This window comes from Antechinus flavipes, chromosome 2, assembly GCF_016432865.1.
Source record: "Antechinus flavipes isolate AdamAnt ecotype Samford, QLD, Australia chromosome 2, AdamAnt_v2, whole genome shotgun sequence".
In the NCBI taxonomy this organism is placed as follows: domain Eukaryota; kingdom Metazoa; phylum Chordata; class Mammalia; order Dasyuromorphia; family Dasyuridae; genus Antechinus; species Antechinus flavipes.
This window is the reverse complement of record NC_067399.1, coordinates 224336368-224364085: the sequence shown is the minus strand read 5'-3', so window position 1 is coordinate 224364085 and position 27718 is coordinate 224336368. Positions and strand designations below refer to the sequence as shown.

General features: G+C 40.3%; 1 protein-coding gene and 1 pseudogene across 2 annotated transcripts; one reads left to right on the top strand and one right to left on the bottom strand.

Annotated features, from left to right (window-relative positions):
• GTF3C2 (general transcription factor IIIC subunit 2) lies at nt 1–13442 on the bottom strand. Of its 2 annotated transcripts, XM_051976260.1 has the most exons (19): nt 12387–13442; nt 8721–9004; nt 8159–8516; nt 7358–7649; nt 7050–7144; nt 6797–6874; nt 6560–6658; nt 5798–6025; nt 5487–5598; nt 5103–5211; nt 4329–4354; nt 3988–4117; nt 2942–3086; nt 2678–2839; nt 2442–2529; nt 1972–2100; nt 1353–1505; nt 1105–1212; nt 1–759 (listed from the first exon to the last, which is right to left on the bottom strand). In XM_051976260.1, exons 2-19 carry the CDS (start codon nt 8983–8985, stop codon nt 541–543), a joined length of 2796 nt encoding a protein of 931 aa, XP_051832220.1. In that variant the 5' UTR covers nt 8986–9004; nt 12387–13442; the 3' UTR covers nt 1–540. The 2 variants fall into 2 exon arrangements, with proteins under 2 accessions (XP_051832220.1, XP_051832219.1); XM_051976259.1 differs by lacking the exon at nt 12387–13442 and having other exon boundaries at nt 8721–11528.
• Nucleotides 13443–16537: 3095 nt separating this feature from the next.
• On the top strand, nt 16538–17458 carry LOC127546546 (heterogeneous nuclear ribonucleoprotein H-like; annotated as a pseudogene).
• The last annotated feature ends 10260 nt before the right edge of the window (nt 17459–27718 follow it).

The following is a 27718-nucleotide window of genomic DNA, read 5'->3' as shown; positions in this document are numbered from 1 at the left end:
TAAGAGTCCAAAACACTCAGCACCTTTACTCAGTTCTGCCTCCAAGTACAACAGGCTCAATATGAGCAGTTTGACACCAAACCCCATGTCTTGCATAGGGCTGCTTCTGCAGCATTTGCTGAGAAGACTAGAGTTCACATCTGGACACCCCCTGCCAGCAGGGGGGGCAGTGATTGTGGAGAACAGGATCAGTCTGTAGAGTCCTGAGGAGTCAGTCCTTATAGCCTAACAAGATTGTAGATTTAGAGCTGGAAGGAACCTCCAAAGTCTTGTCCAACTCCTTCATATTATGGATGAGAAAATTGAGGCCCCAGTGATTTTCTCATGATTACATACACCATAACTGGATGAATCAGCAATCAAACCTAAGTTCTCTGACTATAAATTCTACTGTACCATTCCGAAGATGTGAGACGTGGGTAAGTTTGCAGTTTGGGGAAGTTTCCAATTTGCTTGGCTCAGAGCTGTAAATGTCACGTAGCTACTAAGTAGCATCAGGATCAAGGAATCCTGACTCCCCAGGTCTTCAAGTTCAATAAACTATGGGTTGGGCAGCAGGTGGAAGTTGGTTGAGGGAAAGCTGGGCCCTTGAGGTGGGGAAGGTGGCCGGAACATGGCGCTGAAGTGGGCTCTGCTCTCCAGTTGCATCCGGTGGCCCAAGGGGGAGGTAAGGCCTCGAACACAATGTACCCTCACCAGTCCTGACTGGCCCCCAGAAATCAGCCAACCATAGGTATCCAAGTTTGGGCTGAAACGTACCTGTGAGAGAGAAAGAAAATGTACAAAGGCTTCTGAATTAGTATGGAACAGACCACTATGGGCAAAGGATTCAGGAGAGATTAACTTATTTAAATACTTGTTCTTATTATTGACTACAGGCCCCAGAACAAGATAAGAAACCAAAGTTTGAACAGAAGAATGTAAGAGAGCAAAAGAGACTATGTATGTGTGTGTTGTAGGGGAAGGAGGGAGAGAGAAAGAGAGAAAAGGGATGAGGGTGGGAAAGGAGAGATAAATCATCTTTGAGCCTCAATTTGTTAGGAATTTAGACTAAATGACTTCTAAATTCCTTTCATTTCTGAACTGATGATCCTATGATCATACCTTGTGAACTGCTTCCAGCTGCAGCCTATCCAAACAGAGCTGAGAGCGTCCTTCTCCTTCTTGCATTCGAAGTACAGGTTCCCTTTGAAGCAAATCTTGGAATCCACGCTATGGTTAAGCAGTGTTAAATTAAGTCTTAGGACACTGCCTTCATACTAAGGGCCTTTTGGGGCCTCATACTCATTCCCTACCCCACAGGAATCCCCTCCTCTTCCTGATTCTTTGGCTACCTATTGGCCACAACTTACCAGGTCTGTGTCTCTGAAGAGCAGGTAGTGATGTTCAACTGTTTCAGCATAAGTTCTGGCCTTGGGAGGTCCAGGGACCAAAGGTGAGGCAGCATGGTGATCTTGTTCTTCAGAACCCTCCCAGTAGGGCAACAAATCTGCCTTGTATATGGGCTATAGAAAGAAATGAAATCTCAAAATATTAGAGACAGAATAAGGAAAAAAGGAAAAACAAATTATAGTTCTAGTAAGGTTCATGGGCCTCTGAGGTTAGGGTAGGAAAGGTCTGTAGCAATAAAGAAAATACAGATAAAGTGAAAAGAATCAATTTAGGTCATAGGTTTGAGCTGAACCTAAAACTCCTAAAACTCACTGAAGGAAATTGAAAATGAAGAATAAGCTAGCGGTTAAGAACTGGGATTTAAACCTCCCAATCTAGCACATTTCCACTGCATCACACTAAAGATAAATGATCTGCCCAAGGCCACACAAATACTAAATCAGAGTTTTACATTCCAAATACCAAACTAAGATTAGTCACAAAAAAGGCCTGTACTAATTTTTGTTCAAACAGGATGGAGAAGTGAATGGACTAGGAGAACCAGTGGATGGCATTTCTGTCAGATGCCAAGATACTCACAAATCTGCGCTCAGCTGGACGCTTGACATTCATCGGGTTGAGGGCCATGTCAGGTAGCACAGCAGCAATGAGCTCCCCCGACATGTCCCCTGCAGCCACTGCCCCAAGCCAGTCTGAGCCTGACAGACTCTACAATGAGACATGGGCATCAAGAGTCCTAAATGGTTATATGCATATTATATGTACAATATACTCTTCTTCCCTCTCACAGATTGCCATTTATCTTGCTCCTTGCTCTGTATGGTAACAAAGGAGAGCAAGAATTTTTAACCTTTTTTGTATCAAGTGCTCTTTTTTTCAGTTTAGTGAAAGCTATTCAGAATAGTGTTTTTAAAAGCATAAAATAAAATACATAATACTGTTAAGGAAATCAATTAAAATACAATCACCAAAATGTTTTTAAAAGCAAGATCATGGACCCTAAGTTAGGAACTTACACTTTGAGTAATAAAAGATAAGAAAAAGCTCACCCAGACAGTGCCCTTTCGAGGGGCTGTAAAATAGGCCTTGAAACCAAGGAAACCAGCATCGATGTAGTGAATTCCACAAAGCCCATATCTTTGAGAGAGAGAAGAGTGTCAATTCTTATATAGTTTGAAATCAGATTCGGAATCTCAATCACATTTGGCCAAAACACCCAGTACCCCCCCACTGGACCTAGCCCCTCTAATCCCAATCCCTTATTTTTTTTCCCTGCCCTACATACGAGGCGTAGCAGTTGTCCTGAGCCACAGTAACTCCACTATAAGGCAGCAGCCACGCCAATTCTGTACTTAAGAAACGTTTGATGCAGTTGATAGGTTCATAAGGTCGTCTTAAGTCCCAGAATTTGATCTTCCGGTCACTTCCAGCAGAGACTAGAAAGTTACTATGGAAAGATTGAAAAATGGGGCATCACTCAACTGATCCCATGAATGTTGACCTGCGCCAGCCTTCACCTTCTATCTCCTTTGTTCCCCTTGTTCTGTACCTATTAGCTTTGCACCACTGAAGGCAACGCACAGCTTGGTCATGGGCTGGGAGGCAGTGAAAGGGATAGAGTTTCAAGGAGCCATCTGGGAGTCGAACACGTTGCAACAATGATGTAGTGGGTAAGTTCCAGATTGCTATTGTGCCTAAGGTAGAGACAGATACTAATCTGAATGCAATGCAAAAGACCAGGACCCCATCCCTCACCACTATCTTTCATCCCAGGGCCCTTAGACCCTTTCCCTTAGCTTAAACACCATTAGAAAAGAGTGAGATATCCTGAGTAACCACACTTAATTCTCCCGCCAGAGTTACCACCTACTCAGCCTGCCCCCCCATCCTCAAAAGAACAGCTCCATTCACACACCCACAAAATTGGCAAAGGAAAATGACAAATGCTAGAGATGTTGTGGAAAAACAGGTACATTAATGTATTGTTGATGAGCTGTGAAATGGAATCAGCATTCTGGAAAAAAAATTGAAATTACGACACAAAAACTATTAAACTATACACACATTTTGACTCCACAGATACTATTACTAGGCAGTAGTACTACCTAGCAGCACTACCCCAAAAGAGGTCAAAGAAAGCAGAAAAGCTTTCATATGTACAAAACCAAAACAGTTCTTTTTTTTTGTGATGGCAGAGAATTAGAAACTGATAACAGCTGAACAAGTTATGCTATACTTATGAGACTGAATACTGCTGTGTTATAAGAAATTATGAAGGGAATGGTTTCAAAAAAATTTGGGAAGATTGAGATGAACTGTTGCAGAGTGAAGAGAAGAGAAACAGAAGAACAATTACACAATAATACCATCACTGTAAAGACAAACAACCTTTAAAGACTTAGGAACTTCGATCAACCAATGACCAGTCAAGTTCCAGAGGCCTCAAGATGAAACATAACTGCCCATCTCCCAAAAGAGAGGTAATAAACTCATAGTATAGACTGAAATAGTTTTTTGGACATGAGAGAAAGGAGTGCAAGCGAGAAAATAAAATAAAATTTAATTTTTAAAAAAGTTATTGTTATGCTTACTCACCATCATAAAACCCAGCTGCCAGATGCTGATGGGGCCGAGTTGGCATCCAGGCAAGGGTGAAACACTGACCACACTCAGAGGGCTCCCCTGCTTGTACTGAACCCACCTGAAGAGAGGCCACACACTGTACCTGTAAGGTTAAAGAAGAATGGGATAATAAGAATGGGAAGAATACTAAGTCCCATTTTTAGTAACACCTATATCAAAAGACATTTAGAGCAGGTTTTAGTCAAGAAGGCAAGAAGAAAATAGGCAGCAGATAGCAAGAAGACCAAGTTGAAGAAGGAAGATTTGAGGGCAGATGGAATATCACCTAGAAAGAAACAGATTTCCCCACTCACCTTATAGATAGGAGGTTTGAGAGCATCTGTGAGGAAAGAGAGACAACATTTAAGGAGATAAGGGCTTTCCTGGAGTTCCCCATAACCTACAACCTCTGTTTTTATCCCTTATGTCCTGCTTATCTCCTGATAGCTTTTTCAGCTAAGACTTAGGCACCTTTCTTCCCTTTATCTTCCTCTCCTCCTTTTACATGAGGACAAAATAGCAAAAAAAGGAGGGAACAGCAAGAAGGATCCTAAAGTTTGAGGGGAGGAAATAGGAACCTAGAGAAAATGTGGGACAGGAACCCAGTACATCCCATTCAGCATCAGCAATCCTGGTAGATCTTTATCAATTCTTTCAGTTTAGGAAATTCCTAGCAGGGGTTCTTTCCACCAATGTAGACTGACAACTGTTTTGTTATTTTTGTTTGGCCTAAGTTGGGCATTGAGAAGTGACTTGTCCAGGGTCACCTAGCCAGTATGTGACAAAGGAAAGACACTCTGAAGCCAGTAGATGTTTTACACAACTGATTAACCATATAAGTGAGAGAAGGAAGACAATGTGAAAGTAGACAGTAGCTTATATTCATACACAGAATGTACATCCAATTACTAACACAGTTAATATATATACAGTGGGAGATATATACATATGTATTAATTAGTATGTGTGAATGGTTAACAGTGTATAAAAGAACACTGGCAATATGTGAGCCTTTACTAAGAACCGTGTTTCCTATGCTTTGACTAGTACCTCCCCAAGGGCCCTGAAATCCTTATTGTTCCCCTTACCTTGAGGTTGAAGGGCCAGCAGTTCTTCAGGGTGGGGTAGACTAAGCAGTAGCACTTTTCCATCTGAACAGGCCAGAGCCAGGAGACCCAGCCGGGGCAGGAAAGGAGCCTATTGGATAAGGCCAAGGCAAGAAACAAATGTTCAGATTCCTACTACCATTTCTGTCTTTATTTCCCTCTTGGAAAATATTTCTTTCTTGGCTGGCCTCCCATAGAATCCAGATACCACCACTCTCCCAAGTCTTCTTTCATTTCTACTGCCTACTACTACCCAACTCTGGGAACTCTCAGGGCTTCTCTTGGAGACATCTAAATTAGACTCCTCTTAGGTCTAAACTTTGAGTCTAAATTCTATTCCCATTTCCCCCACAATTCAGAAAGTACCTTTCTTGAGGTGTTAGGCAACTCCCAGCCTCCACTAGGGCAGAACTTGAGGTCCCAGATGCACCCGTGATCACAAGCAATGCCATAGGCAAGGTGGGCTTTATTACTTGGGCTAGAAGAAAAAGAAACAGGGAGAATGAATGGAAAATATTCTTGCAGATATATCATGTTTAATGTAACAAATTTATCTTTTATGAGAGGCTTCTTCCCCAATCCCTCTAACACAGTTTTGTGTAGCTTTCCCAATTCTGCTATACTCAATCCCCATTCCAGTCTGCTCTCCTCTTGCAGGGTTCCCAGCCCCACCTCACCAGCTTTCTTGCTGCAGTGTCCCAAGGTTCCAGAGTTGTAGAAGCCCAGGGCCTTCATGAGGCCGGCTCAGTGAATGGGTTTCATTCATGCTAGGACTGCAGAATAGTGCCACATATTGAGAAGTAACTGCACCTTCAGGTACTGGGCACCATTCTAGTGCCCAGAGTGGTCCTCCTGTGAAGAAGGACACATCCCATCGCTCTGGATGGGGTGCCAGTGAGCTAAACCTACAGAAAAAGACAAGATTGAGTCCTTAAGATAGAACATAACTGGACATATCCTGCAAAGGGAAAAAAGGGATATAGGCTAGTTCTGATTCAAACTGAGGTCATCAAAATTAGGATTATTAGTTAAGAAATGAAAACGTCTAACATAAAATTAAAAAATAAAGCATATATACTCATTCATCCAACATCTTATTTCTCCTACTTCCCAATTCTAACCATGTTCTAATCTGTCATCAATAACAAATCTTGATCTTATCATAGCTGGAGGTGATCTGACCTCGTTCTTAGAATGCTGAACTAATATAAAGTACTAAATGTTTGGTTTTCCAAGTATTCAAAGAACAAACCCTAATTTATGTTGGCCCTTGCACCACTACACTCTCCTACAACCTTGGGACCATGTATGATCACTGTGGTCAGGGAACCCACACCCCTAGTGTCCTTTCCTGAGGAGGAAAAGGAGAACAAATTGTCATCCTAATTCTACTCACTACTTTTCAGTCTTTATGCCATGGGTACTCTAAAGCTTCTTACCTATTTATCCTATAAAGAGTGCTGTCCTCAGGCAGACCTTCCCGTTGCACAGAGAAAAGAGGAGACCTCAACTCTTGAGGCAAGTATGATGCTGCTTCACTAGAGGAAAACAAAAGGAACATAGAGCCTTCATCATATCCTCACTGTTTTGAACCCTCCCATTATTCTTCTGAGATTTCCTAAACTTTCTTTTCTTCCAGTGACTTCCTTACCTTAAAGAATACCAGTAGGACTCACCTTTCAGATAGTAACTGCCACTTCAAGGCTGAAGGGATCCATTCAGGGAACTCCCAGTGTGAATGGTTTTGCTCTCGGCTAAAAAGAGAAAAAAGGGGTTATCTGTCAGTCACTGCTGTCATTATAATCTCACTTAAGTGTTAGCTTTTCTTTACTTCCTCGTGGTCCATGTTCTATTTTAAATCTCTCAACTTCCCACTCTAAAATACTCCCTTTCCTACATACTGCCCCCTTGCCATCCTCAGGGTCTCACAGGGTCTTGGTGAGGCTGAGGCTTTTCCAAACAGGAGCCATGATAGAATTTGGAAGCCCATTGGGAGCCAGTCCCCGGCATTGTGGTTTCTGTTTCTGAAAGATAAAGGAAGGGAGATATTTTCACATGTCTCAATTTCCTAGGAACCTCCTTTTCTCATTGGGTCCACCCAGCTTCCTGCCTACCAACCACCCAGCCCCCTATTTGTCCGGCCTGCTGGCCTCTGCCCTAACTCCATGATTTTTGGTGAAAGCATCTTTCTGGGAACATGCGGCCCTCGGGCACCCGGATAGCCCCGACTCAGTTACCCCTGAGGCAGCCCCACGAAGGCCACTGCCCCGCAGCGCGGTGAGCTCCAGGTCGGAGGAGCTCTCACTTGGGGCTTCACTCTCCTCTCCTCCTTCCTCGATCTCAGCCTGCAGCACGAAGTCTGCGTCCCGGGCCGGATCGTCTTCTTCCTCCTCTCCGTGCCAGGCTGCCCGCCGACGGCCCTGACCGCGTTTAGCTTGGCCACCCACCTCGGGGTTTTCGGGACAAGAGACTGGGGCAGGCAGTGCTGAGGAGAGCTCCTCAGCCAGTTCCTGAAGGTACAGAAGTGCCCTGTGGGACAGAATACAGTCAGGGGTCATGGAAGAGGATCAAAGACCCCAATGGAGGAAGAAGCCAAAAGAGGGAGGGAGAAACAGGAACAGGACTAGGAGAGCTAGGGGCAGGAGGCAATCTGTACAACCCATACATATGCTTCCACCCAGATCAAGACACGGGGAAGCTTTAGTGGAATGTAGTTAGAAGTTAAAAGAAAAGGAACTGCCTTGCCCGCAAGATAGTAATAAGGGGATAGTCATATACTTGCTGAACAAAGGGAATCTCAACCCTTAAATTCACACCTTTAGTCTGACATCTCTGACTCAGAAGCTTACCCAAATTCTATTTGGTCTTTTGATATTACCCAGAAATAGCCTATTTTAAATGACATGATAATTTTAAAGTGCTTAGCCCAGCACCTAGCACACGGTAAATGTTACCTTTATTATTATCCTTTCCCACATCAGGCAAATTATTCCTACTGTATCCCATCATTCCTCCCAACTCAATCCCACAATCCTCACACTCTAGCAGCCCGCCGGCGGGGTCGTGCCCCTGGTGTAGCCTCAGGGTTCTCAGGGGGACTTTGTGGAGGTGGGGGTTCAGGCTGCTCTAGCCCCTTTGATAATTTCATCAACAGCAGCTCGGCTTTTGACTTTCGACCTCGCTTCTTAGGGATAGTAGTAGGAGGAGGGCCAGATGGCTCCAAGGGACTAGGTCCCAGAGTCCCTGGTGGAGGGTTGCCTTGTTGTAAGGTAGATGGGGAGTCATCCTTAGCTCCCACTCCACCTTTCCTTGGGCCTCTTCGAGTCCGAACACCTTTCTTCCTGCTAGTCTTTGGAGCCTTCACCTTTGAGATCCCTGGAATCCCTGAAGGCGCATCTACCAAAAAAAAGAGAAGGTATAGGCAAGGAGCCAAGGCTCAGAGCCTCTCCATTCATGCCCAGGCCTTGATCCTGGTAGACTTTCCATGAGATACAAAGAAGAAAGGGCAGGGGGAAGGAGATGGGGGAACATATTCCATGTCTATATGAAGTCTTAAATTTGTCTTTCAGTCTGAGTTAAGGAAATGGAGAAGCTCCATACCTTGCCCTTCAGGTTTGGAGACACTTTCCAGTTCTTGGTGAGAATCTGGGTGGCTTTCTTTACTGGACGGATCCTCAAGTCCAAGAGAGATTGAAGGCATCATTATGGAACCATCCTCACAAGCTGTCTTAGCCCCAGATGTTGGGGCTTCAGTGCCAAGCTGGTCAGGTACTTCTTTTTTAGGAGACTCTGTTATAGTAGTTTCCCCCATGGAGCTGGTCCCTCCCAGTGTAACACAGCTGACCCCTAGGGTATCCATCAGCATTACTCTTCAGTGGCTACACCTGCACATATAATTGTGTATGATAAGTCAACCAAAGAATCCAACTTTTTGATTATTAGTTTTGATACCTTCATTCTACCTCTACACATTCTTTTTCTCCCCCACCTTCCACTTCTTATAGCCATCTTCTTCACTTACCACCAGTCAGCAGTTTTTCTGGGAAAGACTAACACAGTATAGTTAGAATCTAGCTATGAAAACTTTTGTGAAATAACATTTCACTCCAGAATGAATTCCACAGGATATAGCATGACATTGTTATTAGTGTCTATTGCCAATCTAGACCTTGGATTTGGAAGGCATTTATGTCAGGTTTGTTATTATTTGCTAAAGGATATTTATGGGTTCTGAGTGAAGATACTACCAGTTCATGATGAAGAGGAAGAGTTTTGATTGCTTATTCCTATAAACACCACAGATGACCCCATGCACCTTTCTGTGCCTGTATTCAAAATGTATTTGTCCACTAAGCATACCAGAGGGTTCTGCCAGGAAATACTATTTGCTAAACTTTGTGCTAAAATCTGGGGATTCAAAGACAAAAGTAAGGTAGTCCCTGTCCTCAAGAAATATACACTTGTGGGAGACTATAACATAAATAAGTTAACTAAAAAATATACATAAAATAGAAATGTCCCTCACAGCCAACTCATGGTCTCCACTCTAATTCTGGCCCTTATCACCTCACCTGGACAACAGGTAACTTAACTGCTCTCCCTGTATCTGGACTTGCCCACTTGAATTCATCTTTTAGTCACTAAACTGATACTCATAAAACACAGATTTGACCACCTCACCCTTCCCTAGTTCAAACAGCTTCAGGGGTTACCTATTGCTCTAGGGATAGAATACATATTCTTATGTTTGACATTTAAAGAGCACAATTTAGCTCCAGCTTATCTTTTCAGCCTGATTATATATTATTTTCTGTGGTGTTCTTTTTCTTTTATATAATATATGATGGTTCTCTCTGGAAGCAGGTTTATTGGGGAGGTTTTCAGAGGCAGCCTTAGTTTCAGTTCAACATAATAATCACTTCAAATGCAGCCAGCTGATAAAATCCAAACATTTATTTTCTCCTTCCAAGTCTTGTCTCTTTCCTTGGGCCCGGTTAGCTTTAATAGAGACCTATCTCTCTCCTTGGTTCTAAGAGCTCCCTCTGAATGTCTCCAAATCCAAAGGTTTGTCTTTCAGCCTCCAGCCAGTACAAAGGTGGAAAATGGAATGAATCTGACTCCGCCTCTGAGAGTGGGCTTCTTTATCTCCCAGAGTGCTTCTTGTTTATATGCTGTACACTGAGTACACACCAATCATTATATCACTGGGAAACCATTATTTGTTGTAGGATTAAATCAATTCTAAACTAGATTTAAACATTATCTCCTCAGTTCCACTTAGTACCTTGTTTCAAGTTCTGGCCCATAACATCTCCTTGTAGGATCAGATCAATCATACTGAACCAGACTAAATTAGATAACTATTGTCTCTATCAATTCTAAGGACTTAACACTTTGTAAGGATTCTAACAACTTCCCTTTGTAAACTGTACATTTTAGCCAAACTAGGGTTCTAGCCCCTACCAAACCCAACCAACCACCTGGAACTCCAAGTTGGAAGATGGCGTGGCCTGGACGACTTCAGTCGTGGACGGATGACATTGGGAATGCCGCCACATCTCGATATCTGATATTCCCAAAATGTGCCGATTCATGCACTACCTTCAAGCTTTTGCACAGTTATCTCCCATACTTGGAATACTCTTCCTCCTTATTCTGCCTCTTGGAAATCCTAGCTTCCTTCAAATTCAACTACTACTTCCTTCAAAAAACCTTTCCTGATTGTTTTCCCAATTATTTTGCCTTTATTTGGTAAATATTTTTACCTGTATATATACATCCTGTACATCCAATCCCAAACCATTCCTAGTCTACCAGGATTGTGAATTTCTCAAGGGCAAGAGCTGTTTCATTAAGGCAGCTAGAGGACAACAAAATGGGTTTGGACTCAGGAATACACCAGGCCAAATCTGGCTCTAGAAGCTTACTAGCTGTGTGACCTTGGACAAATCACTTAACCTGTCTTGGTTTCCTCAAAAGTAAAAATGGGGCTCATAATAGCATCTACCTTTCAGGGATGTTGTGGGGATCAAATTCTACACACATAAAGCCCTCGTAGGTAACAGACATCATGTAAGCTGTCATTTTTGTCTTTGTATCTTGCACCATGTAGTTAGCAATGGATATAGCCTGGGCCCTAGAATCAGCCCCACCCCCAAAGTTTATCAAAAATACATACAAAACAGTTATCTGCCTCACAGTCAACTCACTGTCTCCATTCATACCAACCATCCTAGTTCTGGCCCTCATCACCTTACCTGGACTACAGATAACCTGTCTCTCTGTAGTCAGATTCTCCCCACTTGAATCCATTTTCAGTCACCAAACTGATACTCATAAAGCACAGATTTGATTATGTCACATTACTTCCCTACTTCAAATAGCTTCAGTAGTTTCCTACTGCTTTGAGAATAGTTTATTCATCTGTAAAATGGGGGCAGTACTCCGAGGGTTTGTTGTGAAATAATATATCCATAAATTGCTCTCAGTGCCATATATGTGTGTGTGTGTGTGCATGCATGTGTGTGTATATATACAAGCCGATACATATATATACGTATACATAAGCCAGCTACTATTATCATATATAAATGGCTACTGACGAAACAGTTGGAGGTGAGGAACACTGGGACTATGGCTATCCCATTCTAAGACTGAGGAAAGTTAGGGCAGGGTCAATAGCCAACTTGCTTTGGGTCTCCAGAAAAAGTCACTTTCCCTTTCTGAGCCTTAGTTTCCTCCTCTAGACAACAAACAATTGGGACTAGATGACCTCTTCGAGCCCTCGAAAGTCTCAATCTAGGATCCTGGCACGTCTTGTTTCCACGCTGGGCCACGGTCACCCCATTTGTCAAAAGGGCGGGTAGGAAGAGATGGATCCTGGGGCTCCGTGAACTCTGGCTAGCTCCGAGGGAGGAGCGAGGCCCGCAAGCCACTCCTCGGATCGGATCGGACCGGGCCCCTGCGGGATACAGGAGGGGAGGCACGTCACGGGTCAGGGGTCAAGGGCCGCACGATGAGGCACCTGAGGGCCGGGCGCGCGCCGCCCGGGGCGAAGGGTGGGGATGCGCGCGCCGCAGTGGAGTTACTACTACTGATGGAGCAGAGGGCGGGAGCGGCGGCGCCGCAGGGGCAGGGGAGGGAAAGGACAATGTTATTTCTGGCAGGCAGAGCAGGGGAAAGCCGTCATTCCCCCACTACAAGGGGAAGGCGGGGAGTAAGAGGCGCTGTCCTCGGGCAGCGCGGAGGCTGATGCCATACACTCACCAACCACCGAAGCCCGACCGGAAGTCCAAGTTCGAAGATGGCGCGGCCTGGACCACTTCAGTCGCGGACAGATGACGTAGAGAATGCCGCCACGTCTCGTTACTACTGATACCTCGGGGCACTTCGGGTTCTGCCGTACATTCCCGGCGCCCCGATATTTGGTTGGCTGTTACAGGAAAGGGGTGGAGTCAACCTCAGACCGGAGAGAGTGATTTGTATCCTGGAATCTTACCGATTCCATTAGGGAATACGGCTATCTGTCCTTTGCCTCTTGGCCTCCTTTTGAAAGGTCATCTGGGAGCTGTAGTCTTTTGTGGAGGTGAATGGGTGGGGAAGCATTGCGCATGCGCACTACTCGACTTTTCAGGGATCTGTATTAAGTATTTTTCTTCCCCTTTTACTTGATTAAATGGAGCAGATCTCCCCTAAGATCTTTTTTTCGGTTCAGATACCGTGATCCAGGGAATGGCGGTTGGTAGGGCCAGAACTAAGTCAGGAGGAGGAAGGAAGTTGCACAGAAGGGAGCTCCAGGCTCGGATTTAGTGAGAAGCCACAGAAAGCCTTAGAAGGCGGGAGTAGCTGCTGAAAGATAAGCCTTCACAAGGATTTGCCTGCTGGAGAGTCTGGCCAGCATAACGCGGAGTGGACAGGTCTCGAGGAGACCCCACAGCGCTCCTGCAGGGGGATGGGTGGCGGGAGAAAGGGAGCATCCAACATCAACAGCCTTTGGGGCATTAAGAGACATTTCCCGGTTTAATGATACTTACTTGCTTCTCCTCCAGTCTCCTGGGAGCCCGTAATCTCTCCTACCTCTTGACATTTTCTTTGCCTATGAAAGTTATCTTTACAGACTCCCTTGTCTTTACTTGTTACTTACAGTTTAGAATTTAAAAACAAAACAATCTCTAATTCTAACTCTATTATGTATAACCGGGCATGATGTAATATAGCAATGATTTTAAATTCCCTGATTTTTTGTGTGTGTGAGGGGTGGGGGGGACTTCTGTACTAACAATAAAATAGTAATCCTAAATCTTCTGGCTTTGGAGTCTGCCTCAGGGACTTTCCACACTCCCCATCTAAGAATATCTGTCCGATTCTGAATAGACCATTCTTAAATTCATTGCTGACTGATGATCAGGTCCGTGAGAACCAGATTCCAGAGACCACTCACTCACTGGCCCTTACCTTGGGCCATAGAATTAGCTTGTCTGTGATAGAAAGCTGGATCAAGTGGTTTCCTCTCTCTTAGCACTTTGCTATTTTCTTTTGGAGCTTAGCCCACTCCAATTGGCATTATAAATAGGATAAAACTTGGCCCCTTGGCTAAAAAAATGATTCAAGCCTGTAAATTCTTTTGAGATACCTCAGGACACTGGTCTATGACCCCCAAACTTTTGGGGTCCTCTTCCCAAACTCAACAGAAAGAGATGGGGATTTAAATTACTAAAATTTTTAAATTTAGCTTAAGGGTTTGTAAGAACAAACTGGGGGGTTTATTGCATATTTAAGGGATGTGTTTGAATGAGCACTCCAAAAAGAATGAGAAACACCTCCAGGAAGTTACCCCAGGTAGGCAGGAGCGAGAAGCAGGCGAATGGGGTCGATAGCTGTTTTCCAAACCCCATAAAAACTAAAGAGTTTAAAAGAAGGGGAATGAACTGATGGGGCAGCACTGCCTCTGCAAAGGGACGGGAAGGAACTCCCTTATCGTGCAAAGATCACGTCTGCTTTGTTCAACAGTGCCAACCTATTGTTAAATCAGCTTCTGCCACTGTTATCAGGAGCTTGAAAAAAAATTTTTTTTACAGGTTTATTTTTATGGAGGCATGTGCAGTGGTGATTATATACTTGGCAAGCTTTTTTTGTTCTGAATTTTTCAAAGAAATTACTTAGTTCCTATTTTTAATTTAGGTTTTGATATTTTGTTTTTGGTTTTGCTACTTTAAATTGCATTTTTCCTTTTCAGTACTGCTTTTGGTGGTCTAAGGAGCAATCAAATGCATTTATAAACTTCTTATCAATTCAGAGAACCTATTTCTATGCTTTTATTGCATTAAACATATTCTAATGATAATGTGTATTGCAATAGCTTTTGATTTATTAGATATATATCTCACTTTTGGTATATCTATTGTTGGTTTATGATCCAAGTTGCTATTGATATATTATTACTAATTTGCACACTTGTTTTCTCTTTATTTTCTAAGTGTTATTCACAGCATTTTCTTATAATATAATATTTCATCTTTCATATTTAAGCATTATCAATTTGTTGAACATTACCATCCTAAATCAATCTGTCAAACAGATAAGATTTTATTTGATGAAAATATGTTGTCATGTTAAAGAAATTGAGATGCAAAGGAGTGGATCCAGAACATAAAAACATAGACATTGTAAAATCTTTGAAAAGAAGTGTGAAGAGTTGAGAAAGGGTGATTTGCAAGATTAGGTTTGGGATATCACTTAATACTCCGAACACTCTGACGCATTCAGTCATTTTAAAAGACCTTAATTTTCTAACAGGGGGAAATCGCAACTAATCTCCAAAATTCCTCCTGAGAAGGCGTAGAGTTGGTCTGGAGAGCAGAGGCCACATTGAACAAAGGGATATGACAGAAAGGGAAATGAAAAGAGCACTTAAACTAGAAATCGAAAGCTCTCCTGTAGTCTGGACCAAAACGAGATATTTTGTGATCGAGAAGCCTGACCAATGGAGAGGGCAGAAGCTAGAATATCTGTAAGCCAGAAAGAGAACTCTAAGCTAAAGGTAGAACCAAAGTTGGAAATCTTATAACAGGATGTTGATGGCCTGTAAGTAATCTTTTTTGGAGAGAAACTATATCCATTTGGGGAATGAAGCTGGAAAGCTTAGATCACTAGTGTGTCAGAATCTTCACAGGATTGGCAAGAATATGAGTTAGAAAAGAGAAACAGGACTGTTTAGTACTGCATTGTACTAATTAGTTCTACTTAGTACCTTGTTTCAGGTTCTGCCCAAAACATCTTCTTGTAAGATTAGATCAACTCTAATTAGTTAGCAGTTTGTAAGGATTCCAACATCTCCCCCTTTCTTTTGTTTTGGAACATAGGATGGTCATGACCTCCCTGATTTCTCAAGGAGGTGAGAACCCCACTTAAAAAAGATCCTGACATCTCAGGAAGGGAGATGAAAACAAAAGAAATAGGAAATCAAATCAGATTAGTGGGTTTCTGAAGGGGTACACATAAATCCATCAATATGGGCCAGAACTTTGTAACAGATATACATGATATACATAAATCCATCAATATGGGAGGCATTATACATAATTTACATAAGCACAGAGCAATATAACACAGGCTAGTGGTAATGTAACAACATGAATCAACCTGAAAATTTACACATGTCCATAAGTCCTAGAAATAGTCCATAAGGAATCCATTGTCCATTAGTTCTTGTGCCAGGAATCTAATAATTCCTGTAAGCTTTGAAGTACTGAAAAAGGTCTCATCAACAATTTTTCATCTCAAGGAATCCAATGATTCTTGCTGGTTTTTCAAGAACTGAAACAGTCTCATCTTGTCTTAGGAAATCCAATGATTTCTGAAGATAATAAGCCTGGAATCATAGTAAACCTGTTTACAAAAATTAGAGAGGTGTATTGGTGGTAAGACACCATTGTAAGTATTTGCCACATTCATTAAATATACAACTGAGGGCTCAGAAGCAATCCAGCCTGAAGAAACAAATGAGATATACCACAGAGGTATGATAGATAAAATGCTGATAAAGAGATAAAATAATTAGTAGATATTTATTTCCTGTTTTAACCAGATTTCAACCAGTTTGTGGAAAAACTCTGCAAGATGAAGCATAAGTGTAAAGCTAATAGGATATGCTTTGGGAAAACTAAGCCTTGTTCAGGACCATCTTTTTGTAAATGGGACACAGAAGCAAAGCAAGGGTGCTATACGACAAATTAAACAGCAAGTCCTCTTAAGAAATCTAATGACAGTGCTTGCTCCACCAGCACATATATTAAAGCTGGAATGACACTTAAAAGAATAACATGACCTGTTATTCTTGTATATATATAATATATATACAAGAATAACCTGTGCAAGGATAACATGCAAATTCATGAAACATTCCCTGTTTTTGTTCAACCAATGATAAATACTTCTTGGAATACAAAATTCAAAATGGGGCATCAGGCACTTGTTTCATCTATACCTGAGATATGGACCAAGTAGAAAAGTATTTGTTGAATTTGAATCAGAATATAAAATCATATTGCCACCAAAAAAAAGCAGAGAAAGTATGGGACATAGATGTGTTGAAATATTCAAGTTTAAAAATGTTGAAATGTATTGGGTATTGAAGCATATTGGTACAAATAGTCTTGGTATTGTCAATTTGTATGTCTGAAAGAAGTCCCATATGACTGTAGCAAGGAAGAAATTATTCAGGTTTTTTCAGGGTAAGAAACTGTACCAAATGGGATAAGGTTGCCAGTGGACTTTCAAGGAAGCCTTCATGCAGTTTGCTTCACAGGAAATAGTTGAAAAGGCTTTAAATAAACACAAGGACATTGGGTACATGTACATTGAAATCTTCAAAAGCTGCTGGGCAAAAGCTCCTACTAATTGTGATCCTCCTTGAAAGCTAATGGCTCTACATTGGCCAGATTCTTGTGACAAGCCTAGGACTAGCAGAAGCTATAGTAACTTTGCTAGAGGAGCTGGGTTTGAAAAAATGAAGTGTGGTACCTATGGTAGAGAATATAGAGGCTAAGATTACTACAACGAAAATTATGGGTCAGATGGATTTGTAAGAGACTTCACTTACTGTTTTTCAGGGATGTCTGGTCATAAATTTGGAGATAGTGGGTCCACTTTCTAGAGTCCAACAGGCCATTGTGTGCACATGAGAGAATTACCTTATAGAACTCTGTTCACATATGCAATGAAATGGGATCTGATTGCAGAATGACTAGAGAAATAGAGTTGAATTTGCTACTCATGAAGATGTCAAAAAGATGTCAGCTATGTCAAAAGTCAAAGCAAATATACAGAACATTTTATAGCAGGAGCAAACAGTGATACTTAAAGTAGCTAAATGCTAAAAGATATAGGTATGCCAAAAGTCCAGTTACAATAGTCTAGCTAGCCAGTAGCTGAGTAGGGCTTATAGAGGAGGCTATGGTGGTCAAAGAGTCCAAGCAGAGAATAAAGGAAGTTTTATATAGGGCAACTTCAGTGATTTTTAAACGTTACATAGGGAGATATACTGTAATTATTATAGCAGTGGGAGCCATGCATGTATGAGAATGAACAGAATGGAAGATTTGTCTATAGTTCTCATCACTGATTCTTGGTAAATTTTTTTTTGAAAAATTTTTTGAAAGTTAATAGTTTTATAATTCACTTTTGTGATTTATGCCTACTGTATGTGAAATAATGATTGTTTTTGAATTTTCATGTTCAGTATTTTTGAACACAAACATTAAATTTTCATGTTCAGTATTTTTGAACACAAACATTCATCTAGAATATGTCAAGTTAAGTAAAAACAATAATTGCTAAACAATTCAACTTTTCTCGGGGTATTTATATTATAGGAATATACTTAAGTAGTAAGTGTATTTAGATTAAAGCTGTTTGAATTATGTTAATTGTTGCTTTTATACTACATTACACAACATTAAGATGTGTCCTGGGAGACATGGGTTTTTTTTTTTTTTTAATAAAATATAGGCTTTGAGTCTGTGATTCAAGAGTGAAACATTTGGCATATGTAATTGGAAAGTTTAGACTTTAAGAACTGAGTGACAAAAGCCACCCATATCTGGGATATATCAAGGTGAGTTAGAAATTTTCCAAGGAAATTGTTGGTGTCTGCAGGACAATGAATGGACACTAGCTCTGGCTTTCTTATCAAAGGAGTGGAACCGCAGATTGGAAGCAATTCCAGTCAGTTCAGGCAATAAGCAAGATATTGCAAATAATAAGCTAGCACTCAATGCTAGCATACTTTGACCACCACTCACGCAGCTTGTACAGAAGACAACAGAAAAATAGAGACAAATGAGAACAGTGAACATCATAATGGTTTTTCAGTTTCAGAACTGGATCTCAAGAAATTTGATTTTGTGATTTTTTACTACCTGAGATCAATTGAATTAAAAGTTCAACAATAGGGTTCACTGCATAAATAGGTTGTAGGATGTGCTTAAGGAGCAACCCACAGGATTCAACTGACCATTTCAGAAACAATCTGGAAAGATTCCTTTATGATAAATGACCTCTGAGATAGAAGCAGTATCTTTGGCTAAGTAATTTTCTTGTTAACCATTGAATGACCACAGCTGTCTCATTCAGATATAAACTACCAGAAGATTGATTGATCTTGGTTAAATCCAATCTATTGCAACTCAGGAATAATCGTAAAGACCTGCTGCTTGGTAACATCCTCAGAGTCTATGTGCTTTACTTATGAAATGGAAAAAAGATAGGAAAAGGTGTGTAAACTACTGGACTTTTGACTAAAAGAATCATAGTGGACCGGTACATCATGCTATCCAAGATGTATTAGACAGTCAGTGGATCTTAGTTTCACATTAATAATAACTAATAATAGCTAGTTATGTAGTGCTTTTAAATTCTGCAAAGCACTTTACAAATATCTCATTTTATCCTCACAACCTTGAGAGATAAGTACAAAAGAGTACATAAAAAATAATTGCAGATTCCTATGACAAAGGGAAACAAAGAGAAAATGATTTTCCCAAATGTATTATTACCCATTTGAGCACAAGTTCCAAGGCATCTTAGCTCCTGCCACTTTCCAACACCTAATGAAGAAAGTAGTTGGAGACATGAATTGATTATTGTTCTTGTCCTCAAAGAGGGCCAAATGACATTACTATGTTAGTGTCAGGTTACAGTGTGTCTGACTGACCAATCAAACCAATGCAACCTCAGAATGCTCTGCTATAGATCAGATACAAATAGTCCCTATGAACATTTGGGGTGGCTTCTCTAATTTTGTGCATCTCATTTCTTCTGAGCTAATTCAATTCTGTTTTTCTCACAGAGCACAGCACCTTGAGGGCACGCCATGCTGGGTGGTCTTGTGCCAGTGTCTCCCATGTCGTATAATCAATTCTAAAATTCTTAAGAGACATTGAGAGTATCCTTGTATCACTTTTTCTGACCATTCTGTGACCATTTACCCTGTGGGAGTTCTCCATAAAATACCTAATTGTAATGGGCTGAGGCTCGAGTTGATGCACTGAGGTCCCAAGCATGTGAGGCTAAATAGTAATTGGACCATACTCTATTAAATATATAAGCTTGGAGAAAGAATGGCCCCCACCCACTCTTTGTGCAAGTCCTGATGTGTTGTATAGGAAATGACATTTTTGGTGGGTGGAGGCAGGGGGGCAGAGAAGGAAGCAGAAAGAGAGACTGCTGGCTGGCTTCTTGTCACCGCTGCTCGCATTGCTATCGCGACTGCCCTTCACGTCCGATGCCCCTCTGCTAGCTGTCTTCCTATTGCAGCTGCCCATATTGCTATCGCACTCCTTCTTCCCCTCTATTGAGAATAAAGATTGAAGATTTTTCCCTTAATCTGAATTCCTGATTCTGGCTGATTTTAAATACGTGATCATTACACCTAATGATCTTTTGAAAAACACTAAAAAATATGAGGAAAGACAGCTTATTTATGTTATATTGGCTAAAGGGAGTTGTTCCTAAATTATCAATTGACAAGTGTTAGTAACTTAACACCTCTAAATTATGAGTCTATATAGATATATGTCTTGGGGAAATGTGAATGGTGAACCTTAGAAAACAGAAACTTGCCTGAATTGGTCACATCCACGGAACCTTTAAGATGTAAGAACTTTTTCTTTTCCTGCATTTAGTGGTTATCATTGAACATTTGTTAAGAATTATGCTATCCTAGGACCATTAAAGATGGCAGGGGGACAGGAAGCAATACGGCCCAACTCTCTTACACAATTCATCCACCAAAGACCAAGAAGTGATTGGGAAATCCAAATAGAAATTGCAGTGGGAGAGGAGCAGAATAGAAATGAGTGGTTGTCCATCTATTGGGGAATGGCTGAACAAGCTTGGGTACGTAAAAGTAATGGAATATTATTGTTATATAAAAATTTATGAACAAGCTGATTATAGAAAGGCCTGGAAAGATTTATATGAACTGATATTGAGCAAAACAAGCAAACCAGGAATACACTGTAAACAATAATAGCAAGAATGTGCAATGATCAACTGAAAAGCTGTAATGCCAGAGAAACTGAACAAGACAGAGATTGCAGAACAATTCAATAATTTATTAAATGGGAGAGATTTACTGGGACCAAATGATCCATGTTTGGTCCTAGGGCTGAACGAGACTAACATCTCAAAGAATCCAGCCCTGAATATCAGACAGCAACACTCTTTTATAGGATAACAAGAACAATGACATAATGGGGGAAGTATCTGGATGGGGATGACCTAATAGGGGAGGCACCTAGGATGACATAATGGAGGGAGGTACTGGAGAGCTTACTGATACTCTAATGATGTCTAAAATGGATAGACCTTTATCCTGTCAAACATTAAGAAGAAATGATTATACCCTAAAGATATAAAACCTTTATCTCATCAAACATTAACAGGGAAAGGTTATAACCTGAGGTAGAGTAACTGAATAGGACAATTAGGGAAACTGGGTCAGGACATTAAAAGGGAACCGTGGCACAACAAGGCTTGGTTCTTCTCAGTGTTTCAGTGACCAAGATAGTCCCAATAAATTTTGGATAGAAAATGCCATCTACATCAGAAAAAGATCTAAGGATACTGAATGTAAATCAACACATGCTATGTTCACTTCTTTTTTCTGTTATTTTTTTTTAATCTCTTCCATGGTTTTCCCTTTTGCTCTAATTTTTCTCCCAACATCATTAATAAAATAACATGTATTAAAAATAAACTTACTATTAAAAAAAAAAACAACAAAGCAGCCGTCATTAAAAAAAAAAAAAAATCACTTAAAAGGCATTAGTCAGCCTAATTTGACTCTTCTCTTTGGCTTACTTCTTCCAGGGTACTGGTGTAACAGATTATCATAAAAATGAGAATGGTTCAAGCAAAAATCATTGATTGCCAAGAAACAACAAATACTATATCAAAGTCTAAAGATTTCTTTAAAAACGAAGAGACCTGGAAAACATCACAGAAAACCTAAAAATCATTGGACTACCTGGACCACGACCCTAAAGAAAATCTGAAATTTTTGAAGAAATCATGAATGAAAATTGCCCAGACTTATCAAAACAGAGGTCAAGGTGAAAATAGAACCAATCATTCAACTCACCAAGAACAAACAAACAAACAAACAAAAAAACACTAGAAAGATTTGGACATGGTCTAAGCCTACTAATTTAAAAATTTTATTTATTTTTTATTTACAAAGCATGTGCATGGGTAATTTTTCCAACACTGACCCTTACAAAACCTTTTTTTTCCAAATTTTCCCCTCCTTTCCCTACCCTCTCCCCTAGCTGGCAGGTTGCCCAATATATGTTAAATATGTTGAAATATGTATTAGATCCAGTATATGTACACATATTTATACACGTATCTTGCTGCACAAGAAAAATCGGATCAAGAAGGAAGGAAAAGAAAAACTAAGAAAGAAAACAAAATGCAAGCAAATAACAAAAGAGAGTGAGAATGCTATATTGTGTTACTGAACAAGTAGAACTGGTTAGAATCATCTCATAATTGAAGAGAGCCACATCTGTCAGAATTGATTGTCATATAGTATTTTTGCCGTATATAATGATTACTTGGTTTTGCTCATTTCACTCAGTATTAGGTCATGTAAGTCTCTCCAAGACTCTCTGAAATAATCCTGCTGGTCGTTTCTTATAGAATAATATGGCATAACATTCATATATCACAATTTATTCAGCCATTCTCCAATTGATGGGCATTCATTCAGTTTCCAGTTTCTTGCCACTACAAAAAGAGCCACCAAAAACATTTTTGCACATGTGGGTCCCTTTCTCTCCTTTAAGATCTCTTTGGGATAGAAGTCCAGTAGAAACACTGCTGGGTCAAAGGGTATGCACAATTTGATAACTTATTGAGCATAGTTCCAAATTGCTCTCCAGAATGGCTGGATGTATTCACAATTCCACCAACAATGTATCAGTGCCCCAGTTTTCCCATATCCCTTTCAACATTTGTCTTTATCTTTTCTTATCATCTTAGCCAATCTGACAGGTGTGTAGTGGTAGAATTGTCTGATCAATAGTGATTTGGCGCACCTTTTCATGTGACTACAAATAGTTTCAATTTCTTCATCTGAAAATTGTCTGTTCGTATCCTTTGACCGTTTATCAATTGGAAAATGGCTTGAACTATTATAAATTTGAGTCAATTCTCTATATATTTTAGAAATGAAGTCTTTATCAGATCCTTTGGATGTAAAAATATTTTCCCAGTTTATTGCTTCCTTTCTAATCTTGTCTGCATTGGTTTTGCTTGTACAAAAACTTTTTAACTTAATATAATCAAAATTATCTATTTTGTGATCCATAACAATCTCTAGTTTTTCTTTGATCACAAATTCCTTCCTCTTCCACAGATCTGAGAGGTAAACTGTGCTATGTTCTTCTAATGTGTTTATAATATTATTCTTTATGTCTAGATCATGGAGCCCATTTCAATCTTATCTTGGTTTACAATGTTAGGTGTGGATCTATGCCTACTTTCTGACATACTAGTTTCCAATTTTCCCAGCAGTTTTTGTCAAATAGTAAATTCTTATTCCAAAAGCTGGGACCTTTAGGTTTGTCAATTATTAGATTGTCATAGTCATTGACTATTTTGTTCTATGAATCTAACTTATTCCACTAATCAACTTCTCTATTTTTTAGCCAGTACCAAATTGTTAAGCCTACTAATTCTTTTGAGACACCTTGTGACCCTGACTTGAAACCTCAATATATTTGGGGATCAACCCTACACTCTATCAGAAGGGATTACAAAAGGATGTAGACAGCTAAGGTTCAAATCTTGCCTTAGACACCAGCTGAGTGACCTTGGGCAAGTCACTTAACCCCCTTTACTTAGTTCCTCATCTGTGAAATGGGGATACACTGAAGAATAAAATGGCATACAACTCCAATGTTTTGCCAAGAAAACCCCGTAGACAAAAGTCCATGGGGTAGAGTCAGCCACAACTGAACAACTGAATAAAACAAAATACAATATTGAAGGATGTACATTCTAATAGAGGAGAAAAAACAAATGTCTCCTTAGAATCCTAATATTGTCAAGATTATAGAGGGAATTAAATAACTCAGATATTTTAAGAATTACGTTTTTGGTGATCTTAAGAGAAGAAAAGAAGGAAGGGAAATAAGAATATACTAGAGAAGAAATTAGTTTGGACGGGAATGGAACTTAATACCATATAACCAGGACATGCAAGTCCAACATGAGGAAAAGATTGGGGGTGGGGACACTTGAACCTCATTTTCATTAAATTATGGAGAAAATATAGGAGAGTAAAATAGACACATAGTTTGGTGTAGAAACACATTTCAATGGAGAAACTGTAGGGAACTGGGAAGGGGAGGGACAAAACAAGGAGAAGGATAGTTCAAAAAGAAGCTAATCTCAGGCAAAACAAATTCCAACTTCATTGAGTGGATCATGAAGTGGAAGGAAGTTTAAAAGAAAAGGTTAAGAAACTGATGTGTGGTTAAAGAGGAAAGAAGGGCTAGGAGCAAAAGCATATTGCACCAAATACAGATCACTTGCTGAACATACTTCAGTAAAAAAGGAGTGGGAGGAGTAAAAAAGGAAAGGAAACCAAAGATTATACAAATAATAAACAAATAGCAATGAATGTGAATGAAGTGAATTCACTTTTAGAATGAAAAGAGGATAGTATCATGGATTAAAACACGAGTCCAATAATTGAAGTTTTCAGTTCTTTGCTACCATAAAGAGCTGCTACAAATATCCCATTCCTATTCAAATTGTGAAATAATTATTTATGGATTTCCTTCCAGTCTATTCTTAGTATTTTCTTTCTCAGCTTCTCTTTTTACCCTATTCCTGCTATCTTACCTTCTCCCTCATTTCATCCATCCCTTCAATATCCTCCATTCCCTCCAAAATCCTCCCAAATCCCAATCCACACATCCCTCTAAAAGTCCCTCCCCTAACCTGTCCCCCAGTTTTCTCACCTCTACATTTTCAGAAGATTTCTATATCCTTCCAAATGTAAATATTGTTTCCTTTTCAACCCAGATGAAAATAAGTTTGCATTAGTAGCCCTTCACACTAACCTGCTTCCTCTGTATTAGTTTTTCCTTTCACATCCCATTTTTATAATATAATTATTTCCTTTTATCTTTTCTTACCCAATTTTGTTTTTTAGAATCATCCCATCATACATAACTCAGCTCCAACCTTTCAACTACCTTAGTTTGATGATATCGTTAGAATGATGTATTGTTGAAATGATGATATTGTTGCAATTATGTACAGGTTTCAGGAATTCTGGAAAGCAATTTGGAATTATGACCAAAAAGTCATTAAACTGTACATACTTCTTGCCTTAGCAATATTTCGACTTAGTGAGCTCAATATCCCAGTGAGCTCAAAGAGAAAATAGAGCCATCTTGAAAAAACAAAGCAATTTTATTTTTGTTTTTTTGGTTGTGGCAATGAACTATAAACCAAGGGGGTATTCATCATTTGGGTAATTGCAAAACAAATTATGACATATACAAATAATAGAATGCTATTGCATCATAAGAAATTATCAAAAGAACAGTTTGAACAAACTTAGAAAGATGTGTGTGGCCCAATAAAGAATGAAGTAAAGAGACTCCCCTCCCCTAAGAGAACAGCTAAGTTTCAGTCAGCCAGAAGTACCTGTATCTAAATGTAACCTCAGACCCTAACTGTGTGACCCTAAGCAAGTCATTTAACCCTGTTTGTCTCAATTTCTGCATTGGTAAAATGAATTGTAGAAGGAAATGGCAACCCTTTCTAGTCAGTATCTTTGATAAGAAAACCCCACATGAGATTTTGAAGAGTTAGGCACAACTAATCAACCTAACATTATAATAATAGACTCCAGAGAACAATGTATATGATAACATTTTGTTTAATTTTTACAATGACATTTTATTTTTTTTCTTTTCCTTTTATCTTCTTATGCTTCTCTTGAATTCTGTATTTAAAGATCAAATTTTCTGTTCAGCTCTGGTCCTTTCAACAAAAATAATTGAAAATGAAAATCCCCTATTTCATTGAATATCTATTTTTTCCCTGAAAAAAATACTTAGTTTTTCTGGGTAGTTGATTCTTAGCTGCAGTCCAAGCTCCTTTGCCTTCTGAAATCTCATGTTCCAGGCCCTTTGATCCTTTAAAGTGGAAGCTGATAGATTCTGCATAATTCTTGTTGTAGCTCCTCGATATTTGAATTGTTTCTTTCTGACTGTTCACAATATTTTCTCCTTGATCTGATAATTCTAGAATTTAGCTACAATATTCCTTGGAGTTTTCATTTTGGGGTCTCCTTCAGGAGGTGATTGGTAGATTCGTTCAATGATAAGTTTGCCCTCTGATACTAGAATATCAGGGCAGTTTTTCCTTGAAGATTTCTTGAAAGATATTGCCCAGGCTCTTTTTTTTCATCATGGTTCTCAGGTAGTCTAATAATTATCTCTCCTGGATCTACTTTCCAGGTCAGTTTTTCCAGTGAGATATTTTATATTTTCTTCTCTTTTTTCATTTTTTGGTTTTGTTTTTATTGATTCTTGATGTCTCATTGAATTATTCACTTTCATTTGTTCAATTTAATTTTTAGTGAATTATTTTCTTCAGTTAGCTTTTTTACCTCCTTTTCCATTTGGCCAATTGGACTTTTAAATGAGTTGTTTTGTTCACTGGATTTTTTTTTTCCATTTCACCAATTCTGTTTTTTAGGTAATTATTCTCTTTTTCTATTTTGCTGATTCTGTTTTCCAAGGAGTTATTGTCTTTTTCCATTTTGCCAAATCTATTTTTTAAGCAGTTGTTTTCTTCAATTTCTGTTTTGTTTTCCAAACTCTTTTGCAAAGCTCTCATTTCCTTTTCCCATTTTTCTTCTCTTTTTTAAGATCCTTTTTGAATTCTTCTGAGAGAGCCTTTTGAGTTGGAGACCAGCTTATATCACTCTTTGAGGCTTCATCTGGAGGCATTTTATCTTTTAGTGTCCTCAGGATTTGAAGTCTGTAATCTGTCTCTATAAAAGCTATCTATAGTCATTGTTCTTTTGCTTTTTTGCTCATTTTTAAAAGTAGAAGTCTGCTTCTAGGGCAAAGGGGAGATTACCCTGAGCTTCCTCTACAACTACAGGGATTTTATGATATGCTGGGGCCATAGCTGCCAGCTTTCTTCCTGGGCTGGTTGGACTAGGGAAAGTTCTGCTTGTTATGGTGGGGTTCAGGGGCTCACTATTTGCCTTCTATAGTTGAGCTGGAGGTCTCACAGCTAGTCTACTGATCCACTGGCTTCTGAACCAGGACAGAGTAGCCAACTCTGCTGTATTTTGGCTAAGAGCCTCCCACTAGATTCCCCTCAGAGGACCTCTCTGCCCTGGGCCTCTCTGTACTGCACCTATGTTGAGCCATGTCCTCCTCCTCCTCCTCCTCCTCTCTCCTCCTCCTCCTCTCTCCTCCTCCTCCTCCTCCTCCTCTCTCCTCCTTTCTCCTCCTCCTCCTCCTTTCTCCTCCTCCTCTCTCCTCCTTCCTCCTCCTCCTCCTCCTCCTCCTCCTTTCTCCTCCCCTCCTCCTCCTTTCTCCTCCTCCTCCTCCTCCTCCTCTTTTCTCCTCCTCCTCCTCCTCCTCCTCTTTTCTCCTCCTCCTCCTCCTCCTCCTCCTCCTCTTTTCTCCTCCTCCTCCTCCTCCTCCTCCTCCTTTCTCCTCCTCCTCCTCCTCCTCCTCCTCCTTTCTCCTCCTCCTCCTCCTCCTCCTCCTCTTCCTCCTCCTCCTTCCTCCTCCTCCTCCTCCTCCTTTCTCCTCCCCTCCTCCTCCTCCTCCTTTCTCCTCCTCCTCCTCCTCCTCCTCCTCCTCCTTCTTCTCCTCCTCCTCCTCCTCCTCCTTTCTCCTCCTCCTCCTCCTCCTCCTCCTCCTCCTCCTTTCTCCTCCTCCTCCTCCTCCTCCTCCTCCTTTCTCCTCCTCCTCCTCCTCCTCCTCCTCCTCCTCCTCCTCCTCCTCCTTTCTCCTCCTCCTCCTCCTCCTCCTTCTTCTTCTTCTTCT